This window comes from Ictalurus furcatus, chromosome 6 (assembly GCF_023375685.1).
Source record: "Ictalurus furcatus strain D&B chromosome 6, Billie_1.0, whole genome shotgun sequence".
Classification (NCBI taxonomy): domain Eukaryota; kingdom Metazoa; phylum Chordata; class Actinopteri; order Siluriformes; family Ictaluridae; genus Ictalurus; species Ictalurus furcatus.
This window is the reverse complement of record NC_071260.1, coordinates 29,547,131-29,571,227: the sequence shown is the minus strand read 5'-3', so window position 1 is coordinate 29,571,227 and position 24,097 is coordinate 29,547,131. Positions and strand designations below refer to the sequence as shown.

The window sequence follows — 24,097 nt, the reverse complement described above, 5'->3', positions numbered from 1 at the left end:
GCACATTACAGTAGTACTCCCACCGACATTTTGGGAGTCAGAATATAAATATTGTTGTTGTGTATTTTTGGTGTGCTTAATTAATATGGTTCACACGTGCGTGGTGGCTGGGTGTCGGAACAGGAGGACCCCCGGTACCGCTTTATCCTTCTACAGGTTTCCACGCGATCCGGAGAGGAAGCAGCGCTGGATTGCTGCTGTGAACCGTAAGGGCTGGGTGCCAAACGAGGGCAGCAGACTCTGCAGTAACCACTTCATTTCAGGTAGTCTATTATAAGAAAGTTGTCTAACGCATGCTCAATCCACAGGTGATCGGTCATCCATCATTTCATAACTGATCATGTGTAAGTAAGTTCTCTGCACATTTATTTGTTTGTTTGTTTGTTTGTTTGAGCTGGCTGATATAGTTTCCTTGTTTCAACACAGGTAAACAAGTGAAGAATCCTAGATCTCCAGACTACATCCCATCAGTTTTCACCTCTGCTACACTATCCCCAAACACTGAAGAAGCAAATGCTTTTGAACCGTTTGACAAACAAGAAGCACAAGTTGAAGCTGCAAACGCCTTGCTTTTCCTTCAAGGTCAGGGACATTCTAGTGATGGACGTAACCCATGTCAAGCTGAGCCTGAAAGCACATCGTCTTGTCTGAACAGTGACGATGAAATAAAAGACGGCGAAGGGACGGAAGAAATCGTGTTAGAGAGTGAAAACGAGAGCGAAGGAGAAGAGCCCGAGAGAAAGAGTTTGACGAAGTCTGTCGTCTATGAGGCCAAAGTAAATGCCCTGAAGAAAGAGAATATGAAACTGAAGGAGTCCTTAGAGAAGATGTCTCTCACCGAAGCCTCTTTTAAGAACGATCCAGAAAAGGTTCAGTTCTACACGGGATTACCGAACTATTTTGTCTTCGAGACAGTAATGTGGCTCCTTGTGCCGCATATGAAAGGGGACACAAATGCAAAGCTTTCGAAGTTCCAGCAATTACTTTTGACTTTAATGAGACTTAGGCTTGATCTTAGGAATCAGGACTTGGCTTACCGTTTTGGAGTTAAAGTTTCCACAGTAACCAGGACTGTTCATCGAATCATCAACGTAATGTTTACAACGCTGGTCCCCACTGCTGTATTCTGGCCGTCTAGACTGGAACTCCGGAAAAACTTACCAGAAGCTGTGAAGCGGACGCATCCAGACTGCGCTGTGATTATAGACTGCTTTACAGCGTCGCTTGAAAAAGCAGTCAGTATAGATACGCATCGTCAAGGCGCGAGAGCAACGAGAGACGTGACCGCTCCATCATCACAGTCTGCTTTTATCAGTGAGCTCAAATATGTCATCGGTGTTGCCCCCCAGGGGGCGGTCATGTTCGTCTCCAGAGGAGCGCCCGGCAACATTAGCGATAAGACTCTGGTCGAGAGTTGTGGTCTCCTTCATAAGCTCCTGCCTGGAGATGTGGTTCTGGCTGAACGTGATTTTGACATTAAGGACTTGGTAGGAGCTCACAGAGCTGAGCTCACGATCACTACAAGCGAACGTCACGAGATTGACCAGAGAAACCAGGACACAAGAGACGAGGCTTTACTGGTTTCTACAGAAAGAATGAACGTGTATAGGCATGTGGAGCGGGTGATACAAATGGTCAAAAAGAGATATTCTATGCTGACTGGACCAGTAGAGAGCGCTTTTACAGTCATAGATCGTAGCACCAATGTGACCACTTTTGACAAGATGGTACAGGTTGCATGTGCCTTAAATAACCTGTGTATTTCTGCTGTTCCACTTGATTGACTGGCATCCTAGAATGTGGAAAACATCAGAAGGATACATAACATTTCTCAAGGGATCACAGTTAATAGGGTTTTCATGTTTACGCATAACATATTGTAGCTATTTCAATTGTTTCCGTTTATAACGAGCCTTTTATCATGTGATGTTAGTATGAGCGGGTAAAGGCTGCACATTGCATGTAAAGCCTAACTTGTCATCTATCTAAATCACTATCTAACTATGAACCGTTGACAGCTGGCACATGGATCACAGTAAAAAATATTCATTCTCTAACTGGAACTTGTCTTATAGTTTCTGGCAACGAAGTGCACCTGAAATTAAATTCAGCCACAGAATGTGTTTGCAATCATTTGTTAGTTATTTGTGAAATATTTAAATGCTTTTCATGCCTAGGATTTTTTTTTTTTGCAGCACTGTTTTATTTGAATTATCTCAAGGAGCAAACTGTTTAATGCCACTCCCGTAAGTATAATCCGTAACTGAGTTTAGGCCTTGCGAGTGGGATTAGTCAGAGTCAGTGTGATTAAACATTATATGTATAGTTTGATTTAAACATAGAATGCTAATGTTCAGATAGCTCCTTTATTGAATAAGCACTATAGCTCTATAGTAGGCTCTGTAGCTAGGAAAGATAGCTGTTCTCGTGTACTAGTGCCTCAGCCCGGTGGTTCTCAGAGTGGTGTCTGGTTTGTTTACAGTGGCAGAAATCACTATTGTCAATGCTATTACATTTATCACTGACTTATTATAGTTTTAAGTACGGCTGGGTGATATGACAATATCATACCACGAGGACATTTCTACAATACACATTACATATCACGATATATATCCAACAAACTGTCTGCAAAACGATAGTAAAATAAACACACACACAAAAAAAAAAACGTTAAATTGAGTTTGAGGATAGTTTTCTTTAATGCCTACAAAGACAAAGAAGATTAAGTTTAAAAAAAAAAACTTGACATCCATTCGGTACCATTTAATTTGTAATGATTAAAAACGTTTCAAATGTTTGGTTTTTTTTTTAAAAACATCACCATACCAACAATATCTCAGAAAAGTATATCGCGTAATCATTTATCACGATAATTATATTATATCGATATATCGCCCAGCCCTAGTTTAGGTAGCTCAAGCTGTAATGTTGACTTGGACCTAACGTCGTATCTTATTGGAAAGTTCAGGAATAAAAAGCTCTGTGGCGCCAATAAATAGCCAAGATATGGTACATAGTGAATGGTTGAATGACATTCATAAAATTAATCCCCGACTACAAAAAGTTTATAAAGGCTATACAGTATAGTGAAAAACAGCTATTGTTGTCAAGCTGTTCTGCTTTAGCACCAAGCTGCCAGTAAGACCAAAGGTAATGCTGCATAATAAGTTATTATTTGTATTGTTATTCCTTAGAAAGGCACTAATGCACTATTTCATAGTATTTACGCTGGATATGGTGTATAAACCTTATGCATCAACATATGATCATTAGCTGCACATTATTAGCATTGCCTTGTGTTCTGACATGGCTAAGCCCCATCACTGCATTTTCCTCTGGTGTTTGTATGACTGCTAAAAAAAAATATATGCTGCACTCAGAGATCTTATGATGCTGTGCAGAATCCAGTATTGCATACGGTTAATGTATATGTGTTTGTAGCGCATAGATTTTGCACAAATTATACAGTGTGGTCCAAAAGTCTGAGACAGCATTGAAAACCTGGGATTTGTTTGCATTTAAAACTGGAAATAAACAAAGATTTAGAATAATCTGAAAAGGAAAAAAAAAAAAAGAAAGAAAAAAGGAAATGTTCAATAGCTTGTTTATGCAATATTCAACATGCTGCACAATTTCTATGCCGCTATTTCAATTTAAGCGTCCAGCGATTTTCTGTACCGCTTGTCCTACAGGGTCGCAGGGAACCTGGAGCCTATCCCATGGGGCACAAGGCGGGGTACACTCTGGACAGAGTGCCAATCCATCACAGGACACAATCATCCACATTCACACACCCATTCATACGCTACGGACACTTTGGATGTACCAATCAGCTTACCGTGCATGTCTTTGGACTGAAGGAGGAAACCCCCAAAGCATGGGGAGAACGTTCAAGCTCCGCACACGCAGGGCTGCGGTGGAAATCGAGCTCTCAACCCTGAAGGTGTGAGGCAAACGAGCTAACCACTAAACCACAGTGTTCCCTAAAATTAAGCAGATGTGTCATATTGACCATGTTAACATCTAAGTGCAAAAGGTCAGATTTTCCGTGAGTCTCATCCCTTCCACTGACACTCTGACGGATTTGGTGCATCATGGATCATGGTTTTGCACAAACTTGAGTCTGTGTCAGTTTGAGTGCATATTATTTGTAATGAAAACCTTTGTATTAAATTAGAAAGCCAAAGAGAAGCATTTTGACTAGTGGTCTCAGACTTCAAAGGCATTTGCACAATTGTTGTTGTTTTTTTTTTTTCCTTCTCTCACTTTATGTTGATTTGTTCAGCAGGTATGTGTATGGAGACACTGCTCTACCCTAATGTACCATCCTGCACGTTAAATATACCTTGTAAAATGAAACTCGCAACAAAATCATTCAGATGGTTTCTCTCTTTTTTTAATACTATTTCTAATTACCATTGTGATTGACTCTGATTTCTTTTTTGTGCTACTTTAGTTTAAGCTCCAAGTTATGAGTAAGTACATTGAACATTAAGAAACGTTTTGTTAAACCAGTGGAACATCTGTAGTTCTTTGAATTAATCACCATCACACAATTACTGGCCAATTATCCCAAGCGTGGTGATAGAATAGAAATAATGCGTGCAATTATATAGTACTATATATATAGTAGTATATATATTCTGATCGAATAGAAATAATAGCGTGCAATTCTCTGTTGAAATTGTCTCACTCCTTTTAGTGTATATATTTGTCAGGCAGCCCAGAATTTAAAAAAATAAAATAACATAGTCAGAAGTCCCAATTCACAATTTTGGACAACAGTCAAAAATAATGAAAAAGGATGAAAGTTTTTCTGCTAATAATATACTTTCATTTCCCTGATTTAAGAATACATAAATATATTTGAGCAAAACCACATGGAAATGTTTTTAGTTCAGTTGCCTTGGTGGTCTGCCTGCAAAGTTAATGTTGGGTAAAGGAGCCAGTTTAACAAATGCAGCAGATTATTATTGTTTTGTTTTTTTAGAGTAAGGGAGTGGAGATGGCACAGAATCCATCCATCCATCCATCCATTTTCTATAAAATGTAATAAATGTATTACATATATTACATTTATAAAATGTCATATATGTACATTATAAAAATTCATGAACAACTTGAAACATGTTTAAGAAATAAAACCGTTTTCAAAATTCAAAACAGGAAAGATGGAGAAAAAATATAAAATGTATTCTGTTAAAGTTCCAAATTGCTTCATAAAAAATTGAATCAGTGACGTAATCCAACTATCACAATATGAAAGCAATTTAATCTGATTACTTTTGGATTACTTCAAAGCCACATATGTAAATAACGTCAAGAGAAAAGCAATATGATCTAAAATACTTTTATTTAGAGCTTATTGTAGAGCTTATAATAGTGTTCAATATTTGGATTTGTTTTAATTAATTAATTAATTAAATGAAAGATCACTGTTCCTGCAGGTAACGTTACATCACAAAAGCTAAAAAGTATATATTTTTTTTCCTTTTTTTAATTATTTATATTTTTTACTTTTTTTGGGGGGGGGGGGTCTTAATAGTGTTCCAAACAGTGTTACTATGAATGCAGACTTTAATACACTGGAAAAGACACACTATTAGCACTATTAGCATCACGTAAATATACAGTGGGGCAAATAAGTATTGGACACATCGACATTTGTTTCAGTAAATATATTTCCAATGAGGTTCTTCGCAGGAAATTTTCACCAGACGTCAGTATTAACTCAGGAAATCCGGAAATATAAAGTATTCACAACATTAAAGTCTATAAATAAAGTTATTCTACCAAATTAACTTTGCGCAAAATTTATTTGCACATGCACCAGGAGGTTGCTCATGTGAGCCACGACTGGCCAGAGAGAGCCAGAACTATAATCAAGCAGCTCTCTATACCGTGTTATGTCAAATTATTAATTTCTTTGCTTTTAAATTATTTTTTTTTAATTATTCCCTTTTTTTTTTTTACAAAATGTCTGCCTACCTGTAATCTGATTACATTGTTGTTACTGTTTTTTTGTATTCTGATTACGTAACGCCGTTACATGTCTTCCGTTACTCCTAAAGCTAAAGGTCACAGTGGAGCCTGTGGAACCTATCCCAGGGAACTTGGGGCACAAGGACGGGGACACCCTGAACATGGTATGCCAAGCCATCGCAGGCCACAATCACACACTGTAGACAATTTGGAAAAATGCCAGTCAGCCTATAACGCATGTCTTTGGACTTGGGAAGGAAACCTGAGTACCCAGAGAAAACCCCCAAAGCACAGGGAGAACATGCAAGCAGCACACACACAGGGCGAGCGCGTCTGTGGGATTTGAACCCCCAACTCTGGAGGTCTGAGGCAGAGCTCCTAACCTCTACTTTTGGTTGACATGCAAGCAAAAACGAAACCGAATGGAGTTTTCAGAACAAAATATAGAGTCAAGCAAAAGAACCTCTCCAAATTAGATCACGTGAACGGGTTTTCCCCAGACTGACACACATTTAGTGTGTGTTATTGAACTTGAGAATGAATGTTATAGGCTGTCACCAGGATAAACAACAGAATCGTGGCACTTCATGTAGCCTAATAAAAGTTTATTCAAACATAATAATTTGATCCCTCCATGGATGGCATAGCGGTGTGTAATAAGAATGGTGGTGTAAACGGAGGAAGCCCCGCCCTGGAGTATGTGCAGTGCTGACGTGCATTGGTGCGTCACGTGACGCCTGAGGAATGTTAACAATGCAGTAAGTGTCCAACTTTGTACTGCATTTCTACTTGTGCCGTGAGTAACGAGAAAATGGAGGACAGGCTCGCGAAACGTAAAGTGTGCTTTTATTAACGGGACGATTCCAGCTGTCGGTAAATGAAGTAAGCGCGTGCGAAAGCGCACATCTTGTTCAGTGCGGGATTTCACGTTTCTCTTACATGGTAAGTGGCTGAAAGCTTGCGCATTTTTGCTTTCTTTCAGGGGGTCCGGAAAGGAAAAAGGCAGTGTGAATGTGTTTGTGTTTGTGAACTGATCTCAGTGTGGTTCAGACAGAATGACCGGTAAAGGTTCGGTTCGGTTGGGTGCGCTGGAATGCTGAACCGCTCTCGCGCGGCGCGGCGCTGCGTTGCGCTGCTGCGTTCCTCTCGCTCCATTCCTCCTGCCCCGTTCCTCCTGCTCCATTCCTCCTCCAAACACTTCTTCTCAACTTCAGGAAAGGCTGCAGGAAAAGGCCTTGAGACTCCCTCTGTGCTCCTACACCGTAAAACTACTGTCAGTATCAGAACATCTGTAAAGGACAACAACAACACCGCTCCAGGGGTTCAGTGCAGATGCGCCTGAGAATTAAAACAATTCAGTACTTTCCTCTCGGGACGCATTACTCGGTAACTAAAGTTTGGCAGCAACAGACAGGCCTATGTGAATCACTTTCCTCCTTTTATTGTCATTTTTAAAATGATGTATCATGTATAAGTTAATGTTTCTCTGGAGTCTTTAATTAAATGGTTGTCTGTTGTTGTTGTTATTATTATTATTATTATTATTATTATTATTATTATTATTACTAGAGCTTACTATTATTATTAGACCTATTATTAAACCGAAAAAGTTATTATTATAATAATGTTATCAGCGATTTAATAAATTTATTTACATTATTACTATTATTGTTTATTATTATTATTATTATTATTACTATTATTATTACTAGAGCTTACTATTATTATTAGGCCTATTATTAAACGGAAAAAGCTATAATAATAATCACAATAATAATAATATTATCTGTGATTTAATTAAGTAGTTTACATTATTATTATTGTTATTATTATTATTGCTGTTATTATTATTATTATTATTATTATTATTACTAGAGCTTACTATTATTATTAGGCCTATTATTAAACCGAAAAAGCTATAATAATAATCACAATAATAAAATTATCTGTGATTTAATTAATTAGTTTACATTATTATTGTTGTTGTTATTATTATTATTATTATTATTATTATTATTACAAGAACTTACTATTATTATTAGGCCTATTATTAAACAGAAAAAGCTATAATAATAATCACAATAATAATATCATTATCTGTGATTTAATTAATTAGTTTACATTATTATTATTGCTATTATTATTATAATTGGGCGCATGGCCTTAGCACGTTCTCCTCACACCTCCAGGGTTGAGGGTTCGATTCATTGCTACCTTTTGTGTTCTCCCCATGCTGCGGGGTTTCCTCCCCCAGTCCAAAGACATGCATGGTAGGCTGATTGGCGTGTCCAAAGTCGTCGTAGTGTATGAATGGGTGTGTGAATGTGTATGTGATTGTGCCCTGCGATGGATTGGCACCCTGTCCAGGGTGTTCCCCGCCTTGTGCCCGATGCTCCCTGGGATAGACTCCAGGTTCCCTGCGACACTGTAGGATAAGCGATATAGAAGATGGATGGATTCTTCTTCTTCTTCCTCTCTTCTTCTTCTTCTTCTTCTTCTTATTATTATTGTTGTGTATTCTTTTATCACAACCTACTACTAAGATGTTCAGCAGGTAACAATTCAACATGGACATATCCTGTAAGACGAAATTGTTTTCTAAAAGTCTTACGAGAGACACGGCAACCTGAAATATTTGAATGTATTTGTAAAAGTGTTCACCTCAAGTGGCAAGTGACAGTCACATGTTGCAGCAGGTTGTCTCCTCCAGCCCTCGCTTAGCGTTCAGCCTGCTGTGTACTGCATACAGTTTGCCTGATGGAGCTTGTGATTTTAGCGTATTAGTTCCCTTCCAGTTCTTGTTCATGTCGTTTGTGTATGTTGTGCAGATTGTTGCCTTACCTGTTTATTTGTTTTGCCTTTTGAATGAGTTCAGGATAACTGCAGGAGGTTTACTGAATTTAAAGGAATTTTTTAGTCAGTTGTAACTGCTAGATAGGTAGTTGCTAAATGTAGGACGACTTTATCTGATTGAAGAAACAGGAATTTATTTATTTTGTACCCTGCATTGCACGTGCTCTAGGGACAGTGGATGCCAAATAATTTTTTATCGAGTGTTTTATTGTAAGAAAAATGGGATCAATAGATTCAGTACAAAGTAGCTATATAATGCAGTGATATAATTGAGTTTCAATCTTTATTGAATTCTTATGGTGGGGGGGAAAGTGAAATAACATTGTTTTGCTTCGAAAGCTATTGGTTTAAAACAACTGAGGAACTTGATAATAAAGGCTTGTTGGAAACTCTCTGTTATGAGGAGTGTGGGGAAACACGTGTTAATTCCCGTCATTTCAAAGATAAATAAAGGCAGACTATATGAGATATATGATACTTTTCCTAGAATACATTTAATTATGTTCCTTGACAGCACTTTGAAATTATAATTGTAGGTTTCACAAGTCCGTACATGTTGTATAATGACTTAAAAGGGTCCAGCCACAGCTTAATGGAAGACGTTCAACAATTTTGATTAAAAAAGTGTCAGACTATATTGTGTAAAACGTGTATAAGACACAAACGTTGTACACACACGCTGAGCATTGAGTAAAGTTGTGTTTGTGGAAATATGAGGTTTCTATAGCATATGAGACATACATGATGTATTATTTTATACTCACCAGAGGTGGCTTTTAACACTGTGGTACCTCATGTATAATATATATACTCAACTTTTGCGTAGTGTTTATCCATGGAAAACATCATTCAGTAATCTTATGAAACTGAAAGTAGTGTATCCTTAAAGCTTGTTTTGGATTGCAAGCAATCCATTCAATGTGGACTTTAATTATAGCTTTACAAGGAGACTCACTGATGCTGTAAAGAATTCAGTATAGAGACAGTCTTCATGCTAGCAGTCTGCCACAAACAGCACCAGAAAGTGAAACCATAACAGCCAGACTTTAATGTGTATTGATTTATTGATTTATTCTGGGTTGGTGGTCTTGTGATTCACAGCTATTCATGTGTTTACTTAGAAAACAGAAGCAGGAATGAGAGTTTAGGAGAAAGATTCTAGCGATAGGAGTTTAGGATAAAGATTCCAGAGATGTGATTTCCAGATGTGATTAGATTATGAATAATGCTAATAGATTCTCTGTTTCTAACAAGGAGCCTTGCTTGCGTCAGTAAGACATGTGCTTCTTCTCCTCATCCTGTCCGCCGCCTCAGGAGAGTATCAGCACAGTGCTGGAATGTAGACAGTGTTGTTTGAAATAAACCAGTATCAAAGTGCTAATTTCTGATTGGATTCTGGTATTTCACAGCGAGTAGAGGTGCAGGAATCAAACTGTAGACTGTACCACAGCCTAATTTATATTATCTCACCTCATCCCACTGTCTCCACAGGCAAAGATGCAGACCAGGCTGGAGTGGAAGCAGCACACAGGCTTAACCCCTTTTGTGTTAGGGGAGGTGGGGGATTGTGCCCCCTAAAAGGACCATGTGCTCCAGTAGGACCTTGAAGATCTACTAAGTTTACACAAGAGTCCATCTGGGTGGGGGAATTAGCTGCCATTCATAGCTCAGCATTGGGTGTGTGAGTGTGTGTGAGTGAGTGAGTGTGTGTGAGTGTGTGTGTGAGTGTGTGTGTGGGTCTATGAATTTATTTTTGTTATTTCTTCTCTGCTTCTGCAATTGACTTGGTATGTGTGAGTAAGCGAGTGAATTTGCCAGTGTGCAGGGGTGGGGGTGTCTGTGAGTGTGTACCATAGGTTAGGGTGGGTCTACCCATGCGGCCGAAAACTTTCCCTGCAGCCCCATATGTGGGCAACACACGCCAAAGGCTCCAGGAGATCAAGGAAGGACTGAAACAGCCAGCTAAGATGGTGAGCCAGGCGCTGTATGGAGGCAGTGCCCGAGGAGAAGGGAGCAGAGGGGGAGACTGCAAAGGTAAAGACCAGGCTGGCCGTCAGCAACAACTTCGTCAGCCCCAGAAGTTCAACAACTACCAGAATGCCCTGCGAGAGATTCGCAAGTCTCTCATGCCTTTTGCTAATGAGTCTGGTCCAGCATCCAGCTCCTCACACCCAGGTGGAGACGTAAACAGGCAGATGCTGCAGGAGCTCGTCAACGCTGGGTGTGATCAGGTAAGGCCTTTGTTTTTTCCTCTCTCTCTCTCTCTGTTTTTGTGTGTTTGACAGTGTATATATTATACAGTGTGTCCCAAAAGTCTCCATACATACGGCACTACGTTTGCAGCACCACATCGGTTTTGCCTGCGTCAATGGATTTTCGTGGACGTCCACTTCTCGCTATTTTGAATTTGTTAATAAGTTTGCAACAGTGTCAGGTGTTATGTGCCATGCATCGCAACCTTGTGACGTCTTCCCGATCCAGCCATGAAAATGATTTCAATACGTTTCTTATTTTGTCAAAGGCATTCTTAAAAGCTATCTATGATGACTGCAAAACACTCCAAAAAAGTTGGGACAGTCGACTGTTTAGCACTGTGTAACATCACCTTTTCTTTTAATAACACTTATTAAGAGTTTGGACGCTGAGTGAAGACACCAGTTGGTTAAGTTTAGCAAGCATTTTCCCCCATTCATCCATTATGCATTTCTTCAGCTGCGCCATGTACGGGGCCTTCATTGCCTTATTTCACGCTTCATAATGCACCACACATTCTAAGTCGGAGACAGGTCAGGACTGCAGCAGGCCATGCTAGCACCCGCACTCTCTGTTTACACAACCATGCGCTTGTAATCCGTTTGGCGTTGTTCTGCTCTGGATGGCAGCATATGTCGCTCCAAAATGTGTACATATCTTTCTGCATTAATGGTGAACTCACAGATGTGCAAATTACCCATGCCATGGGCACTGACACGCCCCCATATCATGACAGGCGCTGGCTTTTGGACCTGATGCTGATAACAGCTTGGATGGTCCTTTTCCTCTTTGGCCCGGAGAACACGACGGCTGTTTTGTCCAAAATCTATTTGAAATGTCGACTCGTCAGACCATAAAACACGGTACCACTGTGCTACTGTCCATCTCAGATGAGACCGAGTCCAGAGAAGTCGGCGGCTACTTCTGGACAGTGTTGATGTACGGCTTCTGCTTTGCGTAGTAAAGCCTTAACTTGCATCTGTGGATGCAGCGGCGAATGGTGTCGACTAACAAAGGTTTACCAAAGTATTCCCGAGCTCATGTCAGGATCTCCATTACAGACTCATGACGGTTTTTAAGACGGTGACGTCTGAGGGATCGGAGATCACGCGCATTCAGAAGTGGTTTTCGGCCTCGCCCTTTACGTACCGAGATTTGACCGGATTCCTTGAATCTTTTAATTATATTATGCACTGTAGAAGCCGAAACGCCCAAAATCCTACCAATTTGTCTTTGGGGAATGTTCTTCTCAAAGTGTTGGATTATTCGCTGACGCATCTGTAGGCAGATTGGCGAGCCTCGACCCATCCTCGCTCTTGAAGGACTAGGCCATTTTTGGAGGCTCCTTATATACTATGATTAGACGATTGCCTCACCTGTTTCACATCACCTTCTTATTTCAACTTCTCACATCGCTATTAGAAAATTAAATTTAAATTGCCCTGTCCCAACTTTTTTGGAACATGTTGTATGCATCACTTTCAGAATAAAGGTTTATCTTAAAAAAAAAAAAACTATGCTGTTGATTAGGTAAAACCTCTACCTTTTTTGTAGTTTTTTGTTTAAATGCAAGTCAAAGTACAATTACAAATCACTCCTCTTTGTTCTTATTAGCATTTTCCATACTGTCCCATTTTATATATATATATATATATATATATATCTGTGTGTGTGTGTGTGTGTGTATATATGTATATACACACACACACACACACACACACATATATATATATATATATATATATATATATATATATATATATATATATATATATATAATATATATGTGTGTGTGTGTGTGTGTGTGTGTGTGTGTGTGTGTGTGTGTGTATGTATTTGTATGTGTATACATATATAATATAATATAATATAATATAATATAATATAATATAATATATATGGATCTTAAAATCTCTATTGTATGACAAAATAACAGCCTTTAATATGTGTATATACTACAGCCTATACATATACTTTTAACATACACAAACACATATGCCTTTTTGACAAATGTCTATGCTCAGTAGAATTTTGGGGGGGGTTGAATGTTACCATGAAACCATGTTTACTACTGAAAGTTTCAGGTGTGGAATGTGTATTTTTCTTGGCTATTGAGAAGAAGGTATATATTTCTATTTCTCTGTCTTATGCTAATTTGCTAAATCTGTTAACTGATTTGAATTAGGCTAGATACAGTACAACTGATAAAGCAAATCCGAATTTCATTTAAACAGTTTGAGTAGTTTGGTCTTCTTCACATTTCCAGTCCATTCGTATTGATCCCTACCTATTCTATGTAAAGAGTAAAACGTAACTACCCTTTTCTCCATCCAGAAGAATAATATAAAGAAAACCGATCGGTAATGCAAAGGAATAGTGTTTATAGTCAAACTGTAGAATGACTTTTCAGCACATCTGTGTCCCATGTGTTATTTCAGATGTATTCTAAATTTATTCTGAATGAGTTATGTTTTGGTTTTTTTTTCTTTCTGGGTTGTAATGGTATAGTAGCACAATTGCTGTATAGTAATTGTCAACGACCAAGGACAGTGCAATGTAGTGGTGAGCGTTTCTCAGAAACAGAGAAAAAAAAAATGTCTAAAGGTTGTCAGTAAAGATTGAAAGAATGCTGCTCCCCGGATAGGGATAGTGACATATAAACAGCATAGTTAAACACTGACCCACAACCAGCAAAAGAAGGCACTGACCTCTTTCGCAATCTCTTGGACTTATCGTCACCAAACATAATGTCTTTAGTTATCCATATTTTGAAAGTTGTTAACATTTTGATGAGGTATAAAACGATTATTGCGTAGTGCTTTGGGTCTCAAACAGGTAATGAAGCAAGTTAGCCAAAGTAATAAGGTTATTAGGAAGATATTTATCGTGAGTAAGAACTACTATTTGGAAAACCGAATCATCTTTGGCCAGATTTTCAGTATGATAACACACACACTGTATGAACTCTAGTGGTGTTCCAGAAGCAATGAATGTAATTGTTTTTTCATGAATATATCCTTTCATACTGCATGGTGTACCTGTCATAATGTCTATTAACTTTACCTTAGTCTTGAAACAGAAGGTATCTGAAAAATCTGAAGTAGTGAATATTCATAGTAGTTGAAACGGCAGATATATGTCACAGCCTGGTAATCGTTGTCTTTGAGAGTCATGTGGAACATGTCATCTACAGACAAAAGAGCAGGAATTTCAAGGAATGTTTCTGATAGGAAGAAAAATCAATAACGTTTCCACACCAGAAGCAAAGACATACATAGATATTTGAGTACATGAGCAGTGATGTGTTGAACCAGTATTTGTCTTTGATACTGTGTGATTGTAGCAGTGCCTTGTTGTGGTCCTTGCAATGGACTTTATTTATTATTTATTTATTATTCATTTAAATTATTTATTTATTTTTGTGTTGATTTATAAAACTTGTAAATATGAGCATAAAGCCTGGGCATTAAGCTTACGCTCTTCTTTACGCTGTATATGACACTATTTGAAACAGACCCTCAGCTACAGGCCTGAGAGCAGCTCTGTGATTGTTAGGCATGTGAGGAATGCTATGCTCAAGCCCATGCACAACACCACTGAGAAATCCACCACCGCACAGTGGAATTATGAGGCCTAGCCTGAGGGAGCCTGAGCTACCTCTGTCACGGGCTTTAGGACATGGCTAAATGCAGACTGGAACTGTTTTTTTTTTCTTTCTTTCTTTCTTTCTCTTTAAACACGTTATCATCTGGGTTGTAGTGTGTTTCAAGTTGTCTGGATATATTCCTGACTCTTTTAAGTACCGGTCACAATCTTGACCCGTTTGCAGTATTTTTAATGAATAGAAATAGGTTTGTAATCACTACTTGTGTGTGAAAGTGATGCATTTAATGACATTAAACAGAACAGTGGACTATTGTTATTAGACTTTTTAGAAAAGAATTACTGACTTCTTTCTGTCAGGACAATGATGGATAGAGTCAGCTTTTACTTAAGCTCACAAAAGGACTCTATTATCTTGATTAGTCACTATTTTATTCCCATAATTCTTTTATCTGGCGGCTGAAAGGAGTGCCTTACCCATATGGCAAACTGCTATTGTTACTGATCTCGTCTGCATAGGACAGGATAGGATAGGATAGGTGTAAACAGTAAATAAACATATTTCCACTTGTATTTGATAACCAACCATATACAATGTTTGTAGGGTATTTCATTTTGGGTTTGAAGTGGCTCAAAAACAAGTTCTGGTTATCGTAATTCCTAAGCATTCGGATGGAGTCTGGGCTGGCGATGGACCATCACTCATTTACTGTCTGGTAACTGACTGACACGCAGATCACCTGTTTACATGGATTTATTTCTTACGCTCAGTATTCGCGGCAATGTATTGGTAGAACAATAGTAAGACTGAACCGTCGTGAACATGCAGGGGAAGTGTGTCCATTCAATAGCATCTGGGTGGAACGGTTTCCCCAGTGGGTCTGATGAATTCGCCTGGGACGACACAGGTTCCCTGAACGTATCTGCAGGGTTGGATTTTATTCTCAAGAATACACATCCCTTGGTTCATTTTGTCTTTACGTTAATCCGTGAATGACAGAGATTTACAGACTTATCAGCCATACTGTTACAGCAGAGTATACATTTCAGTAAGCCTCATTATTATTATTATTATTATTATTATTATTATTATTATTATTATTATTATTAGTGATGCTCATTACTATATAATGATTCACCCTTTTGTATATGGCTTGATATTTTTCATTTTTAGCCTATGCCACTCAGTTCCTTTTTTCCCGCCACCACATTCCAGGAAAGTAATGGCTGCCCTAGCTGTCCTTCAGTGGGCTACTTTTGCCTGATACTTATCGAGGCTCCACAAATTACGCAGCGAGGCAGCAGCTGCTTATATAATCACCTTTAAAAAGGAAATGTTTTGCTGGGGGAAGAGGAGGGGGGGCTGAAGGGAGGGGCTGAAGGACTCTTTAAATCCCGTCTTTATTTTGACTGTAGAAGATGCTGCAACTTGTAAGGTGAAGTGGCATACATGTTAATGTTTGCATTGGCCGAAGTGACTGTACTCAAGCTACACCAGCATACCGTACCGTATGTCTCAAATTACAGTGTTGAAGCGCACACTGCTGTTATACGGGTGCAAATGTAACATCGAAAATCCCCTGAGAACACTAGGGGACGTTAGCATGATTGTATCGTGGTCAGAAAAACATAAGCTTAAATAAATCGCTTTTATTAGGTTTGCTAATGACATTTCTATAAAATGTGAGTTTTCTATAAAAAAAAAAAAAAAAAAGAACTTCACCTCACAGAACAATACAGCACAAAAATAAATGGACAAAATCACAGAACGCCTTGTTTTATTAGTATGGTCAATGTAAAGTAATATACCAGCGTAACAAAGTGGACAGAAAGCTGTAGACGCTGCTATAGATGTAAAAGCCAATGAAATGAACCCATGGGTATGACATGTTAGGATTTTAATAGAAAGCAAAAAAGGCTTTAATACAAAAGACTATCACCGTTTTTATTGTGGTGACGAATACCATGGTATATACCAGAGTACCATCAGATACCATTATATAACCATGGTAGAACCACGGCACATTTTTGTGAGGAAGTTCCCAGACTTATATACTTTCTTTCTTTCTTTCTTTCTTTATTTTAGATTGTCCAGTAATTCGAACTGTGCTATGTTTAGTCGTTATGGGTTTCGGTAGAAATTGTCACTCGTTTTATTATTAGTGTTCCAAACTACAGGAGTATATCGATGTCGTAAACAGGAGGTGAAAGTGTCTCTATAACTCCTTCACAAAATCGATGTAGTTGTTCTTCGCTTTAGGACTTTAGGATGTCCATCTTTCTGTGTGTCCCTCTCTAAGGGTCCTCCATATGGCATTCATTTACACAGTCTATGAAGGAATGTGATTCAGAATTAGGTCAAAGTGAAGAAAAAAAAAAAAACCCTACATTTTAACACTGACTCACTGCATTGTAGCCAGCAATAGTTATGTCACTCCAGCCGTGGAGACAGTTTGTTTTTATAAATATTCCCACAAGTTAGAGGTTTGCTCTTCCCAGTCAGGAATGTGTGTGTGTGTGTGTGTTGAGATGGGTGATTAACTGTCTGTTGTTCTGTTGAGACATGTGGTGGTGACAAGTATGACCAGGATGTAATTGTGAATGCAGATATTATGGGCAGAACCCATAGCGCCTAATGCACACTGCACGTTTGCCTTGATTTTCCTGTCACAGACCAATTTTGTGGAAAAGTGACAACCGATTGGTAACCTCTGCATTTTCAAGCAATTATTGGCAACGAATCTGGTAGTGTGCGCACATATTTGACAAGTAGTAAGAACAGCAATAATCCACCGATGAGAAACATTTTCAGAGAACAGGCACAAAACAACATGACAAGTCTATTTCATGTTTTGTGCTGTTTCAAGAGATCCATCCATCCATCCATCCATCTTCTACCGCTTACTCCTTTTCAGGGTCACGGGGAAACCTGGAGACCCAGGAAGCATCGGGCACGAGGCGGGGTACACCCTGGACAGGGTGCTGATGCCTCAAGAGATGAGATATATAATATAATATATATATATATATATATATATAAAATAAAATATATATATACCCTAACCCTGTCCATGGTGTACCCCGCCTTGTGCCCGATGCTCCCTGGGATAGGCTCCATGTTCCCCGTGACCCTGAAAAGGAGTAAGCGGTAGAAGATGGATGGATGGATGGATCCCATATTCTCTTTTTTCCTGTTCTGGCCCAAATGCATCATGTGTGAGTCACATCTGTGCTTGATCACACCTTGCATACCTCTATTTTGACAAGACATCCATTGCAAAACAACCAATAACCTGCAGTGTGAGTAAGTACAGAAGTTCTGGGATTTGAAACCCGTGTATTATCCACTATGTATGAGGATAGTTTGTACAGAGAAAAATAAAGCAAAAATAAATAAAGAGGGGTTGATTCATAGATAGTAAGTACAGACTTTACTCATAGCTGGAATATTTCCTTCTTGGCTTGTGGAACGTCCTGAGCATCTGTCATGACTGGGTCAAACAAAATTCAACCCCACTTTGTGTGTGTGTGTGTGTGTGTGTGTGTGTGAGAGAGAGAGAGAGAGAGAGAGAGAGAGAGAGAGAGAGAGAGAGAAGAAAAAAGGGGTGCTAATTTTCCCATTAAAGCATTGTGGCTGTCACATGTATAATTTTAAACTGTGCCCAGTGCACCCATGCTTGATCCAATTGACCATTCATTTCTCATCTAGTCATTTTGTCCCAGTTCCAACTGCTACATGACCACTGGAACTCTAGTGCTGTTTAGAGAGTTCATAATTATTGAACAACAGAGGACAACCCACTTGTTTTTTTTGTTTGTTTGTTTATTTATGTATGGCCTGTCAGGTGTATTATTATTTCTGACCACTAGAGGCATTGTCAGACACAGAGTTTGTGGTAGAGCGAGGTTTAGACAGAATGTCTTCTGAATGAGGTCATATGCCATTCAGGGGGATTTCCTCATATAGGTGTGGGTTGCTGTGTACAGTTGTTTTTATTTAGAGTGCTTAACTTGCAAATTATAACTTGGTACACTTGTCTGGAGTGTATTTATCTGCAAATTCCTGTCTGCAAATTAGCTGATCCTAAAATGTTCCATGTTTTGTGTGTGTGTTTGTGTGTGTATGCACACATGTGTTTGCGGACGTCCTTTATTGTAACACTTTAAAGGAAATAAGCATTCAAACATTTTGCTTTCACACATGGAACTTATGTGTTTCAAAATTTGTATGCGTGATTTGTGTTTTTGTTTTCCACTGTATAAAAGGAAATGGCAGTACGTGCATTGAAGCAAACTGGCAGCCGTAACATCGAGGCAGCATTAGAGTACATTAGCAAGATGGGCTATCTGGACCCTCGCAATGAGCAGATCGTGCGTGTCATCAAACAGACTTCTCCAGGTTGGTGAAATATGTGCCATGCTACAAACAAGACATTTTTTTTTAAATAAAATGAAATAGAGCTCTGAAAAAAAAACTTGCATGTTCAATGTGTAAATTTCCTCTAAACTAAATCAAATGTTCTACCTTCTGAAGGTAAAGGTGGCATTGCAAATTCAGTAGATCACAGGCCAGCAATGGAGAATTCCAGTGAAGGTGCTATGCCCCCTTACCACCAAATGGGACCACCGTTATATGAGGGAGCTGGCTATGGGTCAGAGGGGGAGATGGCACGTCCATATATGGGTGGACCACCAGTCATGAACTACATGATGCCACCTACTAACTCAGCACAGGGTCCTTCAATGGGGAACCCAATGGCTCGGCCCCCCAGCATGGGTGCCTATCCACCAGCCATGACTTCTCAGAATGCCCAAGGAACCGCAATTTACCCCTCTGGTCCTGCTCAGCAGAAAGGATACACAGGGGGCATGGATCAGGCTATGATGGGCTACAGTGTGTCTGGTCCACCCATGCAACTCCAGCCCCAGCCACCAGGGGGCCCTGGTCCTCATTATGACTACAGACCTCTTATAATGGAGCCCTCTGGCTATAGTGTTAAACGGAGTGCTTCTTTTCAGAACAAGATGCCCCCTCTGGCACCAGACAACTATGTCAATATGCAAGGCAAAGGGGCTATAGGTCAAAATGGTGGTGGATACCCTCCTAACCTTTATCTGCCTCCTCACTCACACCCCCGCCAGGCTAGCCCAACTTCACACCAAGTCCACATGATGTCACGCTCCCCTGGAGGAGCAGCTGCTATGGGTCCTGAGTTCTCAGATATCCCTCAAGGTCTTCTCACCCCTTCCAGGGCCAGCCTCAACCTTGACCTATATGACCACCACTGGGCTGGAGCTCAAGGCCCAGAGGCAGCAACTCCAGCCAGGCAGCCACAGGGGCCTTTCAGAGGGGAGGTACGTGTCCCCAGCAGGACTAATTCTTTTAACAACCACCAAAAGGTGAATGTAAGACAAGCAATGGCCCCTGCAACCAATGTATCTAGCAAACAGGAGGCTGGAATGGGGCCACCCAACACCATCACTGCAGTGACTTCTCCACCAATCCAGCAGCCTGTGAAGAGCATGAGAGTCATGAGACCAGAGCCAAAGACTGCAGTCGGACCATGCCACCCAGGCTGGTTAGCTGCACAGGCCCAGGATACTCCTGAGACTCATGGGTACTTGCCAGACGAAAGTTTTACCTTGGAATCCTCTCAGGAGCCCCGATGTCCACCACCACCATACCCCAAAACGCTGCTTATGTCTGGAGCCACGGGTGTACAGGAAACTGCACCCTTGGAAGCTGGAGGCATAGCTGGAGCTCCAGACCACAGTGCCCCAGGTAGGCCTGTCCCAAGTGCCCCAGCAGGAAAGCCAGAAGAGCGTGCCACCAAAGACAAAGCAAAGCCAGGAAAAGGAGAGAAGATTGTGAAGGATAAGAAGCAGATTCAGACTTCACCAGTACCAGTGCGGAGGAATGCCCGTGATGAAGAAAAAAGGGAGTCACGCATCAAGAGCTATTCTCCCTTTGCTTTTAAATTCTACATGGAGCAGCATGTAGAAAACGTTATGAAAACCTACCAGCAGAAGCTAAATCGCAGACTGCAGCTGGAGCAAGAGATGTCTAAGGTGAGAGTTTCTATACTTGCTGAGCCATAAACCAGTAGTTTATAACTCAATTCATACAACTAATTTAAAATCATGCTTTTTCTTCTCCTCTGTTCCAACTTCTGCCACCACCTCCATTTTGATCCACCTTCCCAAGGCTGGTCTGTCAGAAGCAGAGCAGGAGCAGATGAGAAAGATGTTGAACCAGAAGGAGTCCAACTATAACCGACTGCGGCGTGCCAAGATGGAAAAATCCATGTTTGTGAAAATTAAAACGCTTGGAATTGGGGCCTTCGGAGAGGTGTGTCTGACCCGTAAGGTGGACACAGGAGCTCTGTATGCCATGAAGACTCTCCGAAAGAAAGACGTCCTGAACCGGAACCAGGTGGCTCATGTTAAAGCAGAACGGGACATCCTTTCGGAGGCCGATAACGAATGGGTAGTCCGACTGTACTACTCATTTCAGGATCGAGACAGCCTGTATTTCGTTATGGACTACATTCCTGGAGGAGACATGATGAGCCTACTAATTCGTATGGGGGTTTTCCCTGAGCCATTAGCCAGGTTCTATGTGGCAGAACTGACACTCGCTATCGAGAGTGTTCATAAGATGGGTTTTATCCACAGAGACATCAAACCTGATAACATCCTCATTGACCTGGATGGACACATCAAGCTTACTGATTTTGGCTTGTGCACGGGGTTCCGCTGGACACATAACTCAAAGTATTATCAGAAAGGTGAGCAGATTTGAGACTTTTGTGATCTTTGCTAGGCTCTTACAGAGACATCTGTAGACCGACTGTTTCCGTCAATCATTTTATCTTCTTTATTTTTCACCCATAACATCTACAGGGAACCATATTCGCCAGGATAGTATGGAACCCAGTGACTTCTGGGATGATGTGTCTAACTGTCACTGTGGTGACCGGTTAATAACACTGGAACAACGTGCAAACCGTCAACATCAGCGCTGTCTTGCACACTCCTTAGTGGGCACTCCCAACTACATTGCCCCTGAAGTGCTACTTCGGAAAGGTAAAATATGAACTGCTACAAAAATATATAAAAGGCCTATACACTAATGGCATCCTAACTGTTGTTAGTATCTTTTAAAGTATGATCTGTTGTGGTATTTGTGTGCAGGATACACTCAACTGTGTGACTGGTGGAGTGTGGGAGTGATTCTTTTCGAGATGCTTGTGGGCCAGCCTCCATTCCTTGCGCCAACCCCTACAGAAACACAGCTCAAGGTCGGGCAATGTTTCTGTGATGGCAGTATGATCCCTCCCCCCAGTTCTATACTATAAATGAGTTATAAACCAAATTTTCCTTGACCCTTGCATTGTTTATTTATTATTTTCTTTTTATCCATTATCATGGTTGTTTTGATTTAAAGACTTTCCACTTTAATGAAATTATTTTGTCATTTTTAAACGTGTCCTCAATATTAAAATGTCCGAAAGTGTGCACTGCATTGTGGCACTAATTGCAGATAATGTTAGATCATCATATTTGCTACACTACATTCCTTCCCTTATCTCAGTACATTTCTGAGGTTTCTGTAATTCTAGCCTGGTAGATCACATTTTTTAGTACTAGAGGTACTCAAAAAAAAACTGTAAATGTACAGAATATCCTTTAATAAATATAAATCTATCTAGTCTGAGGGCAGCTGTGGTGCTGCTTCATCAGTTATCACAACAAGAGCATATTCGTTTGACTGGTTGTTAATGTGAATCAGCTGAAGAGGATTGATGCCACTTTCATAAAATCTTGATCAAAGCCCGGACTGTAGGGATTTACTTAACATGACATGGTCTCTTACCTTTTTCAGGTGATAAACTGGGAGAACACGCTGCAGGTGCCTCCACAAGTCAAACTGAGCCCTGAGGCCATTGACATCATAGGACGTCTCTGCTGTTCAGCAGAGGAGCGTCTGGGAGGAAATGGTGCTGGGGAGATAAAGGCCCACCCTTTCTTTGCTCAGGTGGACTTCTCCAGCAACCTTCGCACTCAGCCTGCTCCATACCGACCGAAGATCGCTCACCCAATGGACACGTCCAACTTTGATCCAGTGGAAGAAGAAGGTGGCCCAGGGGCATGGAGTGACAGTGGAGACAGCACTCGTGCTTGGGATACCCTCTGCTCTCCAAACAGCAAACACCCTGAACACGCCTTCTACGAGTTCACCTTCCGCAGGTTCTTTGATGATAATGGCTGTCCGTTCCGTTACCCTAAGCCCCTTGAAGAAACACAAGGGCCCCCCAGCAGTAGTGGGGCTAGCAGCTTGGGCCCCGAGGAGGAAGAGGATGAGGAAGAAGTGGAGGGGGGAGAAGAAGAGCAAGGAGAGGGGTGTGAGCCTGTATATGTGTGAGACATGCGGAATGAGTTCACATGTCGATTTAGCTTCACCAGTCGGGCTTTTATTAAATAACACACAATACACCAGACAATCCTGCGTATTTAAGGTTTGGTTGAAAGGTTTGGAGAGAAGGGAATTAAGGACGGATGGTCATGGAAAGAGAAAGATCATGCTATGTGAAATGCATATTATTACTCTAATATTATTGTCCAGAATCTTTTACTTGTTCACGGATATGTACGTCTAATGGAAACTGCAATCTGGGACCAATAAGTGTGGACTGTGGCAGATTGGGTGTAACACAGGATGATGTGTCTCTCTGCAAGTTTCTCTGTCAGTGAAGGTGACACAGCAATTCCTAATTCCAGATGAGTAACTGTGATCATAGTGCAGGGCTAAACCAGGGGTGGTGGTGTTTTTTTGGTGATTATTAACTGCGTGTGTCATATGACCACACCACTTAATCCGAATCCTTCTACCCGAATAATATAAGGGCCCAAATACACTCAGATGTGTTGTTCCTTTTGCAAGTATCTGTAGAGACACCCATGTGAGTCTACCATGACTGGCAGATCAGCGACTCGTTTTAAACCTTGAAGGGTTTATACAATAAACAATAAAAATAGATGTCTATTTGGAGCCTGTTAGTCCCGGGAGAAAATGCACCTATGTGAAGATAAGATATGGCTCAGGTTGTTTTCTTGCTTGTGTTAAGGAAACTTCTGTATCAATTACAGAATATTTTGGTTTGAAAGTGATTTCACAGTGTCGCCTAGTGATTTCAAAAACACAGAGTAACGCTCTACCTGAAAGAAAAAAAAAATATATATATATATATATATATATATATATATATATATATATATATATATATATATAATTTTTTTTATTTGCTACATATATGTATTACATATTCTGACTTTATCTGCACCTCAGAGCTTTCACAGTTATGACATTATTGTATAAGCTGGTCCTCTTATCTGTAACGAT

The 24,097-nt window shown here is 40.2% G+C and overlaps 2 protein-coding genes across 4 annotated transcripts; both read left to right on the top strand.

Moving 5' to 3' along the window:
* Positions 1–18: 18 nt before the first annotated feature.
* LOC128609133 (uncharacterized) lies at positions 19–4,713 on the top strand. 3 transcript variants are annotated; one of them, XM_053627541.1, is made up of 3 exons: positions 19–206; positions 309–344; positions 427–4,713. In XM_053627541.1, exons 2-3 carry the CDS (start codon positions 341–343, stop codon positions 1,782–1,784), a joined length of 1,362 nt encoding a protein of 453 aa, XP_053483516.1. In that variant the 5' UTR covers positions 19–206; positions 309–340; the 3' UTR covers positions 1,785–4,713. The 3 variants fall into 3 exon arrangements, with proteins under 3 accessions (XP_053483516.1, XP_053483514.1, XP_053483515.1); XM_053627539.1 differs by lacking the exon at positions 309–344 and having other exon boundaries at positions 19–263; XM_053627540.1 differs by having other exon boundaries at positions 19–344.
* An 832-nt stretch (positions 4,714–5,545) lies between these two features.
* Positions 5,546–23,915, top strand: lats2 (large tumor suppressor kinase 2). The gene is made up of 8 exons (XM_053627538.1): positions 5,546–6,927; positions 10,330–11,069; positions 18,961–19,093; positions 19,229–20,763; positions 20,900–21,482; positions 21,598–21,780; positions 21,889–21,995; positions 22,580–23,915. Exons 2-8 carry the CDS (start codon positions 10,713–10,715, stop codon positions 23,117–23,119), a joined length of 3,438 nt encoding a protein of 1,145 aa, XP_053483513.1. The 5' UTR covers positions 5,546–6,927; positions 10,330–10,712; the 3' UTR covers positions 23,120–23,915.
* Positions 23,916–24,097: the final 182 nt, after the last annotated feature.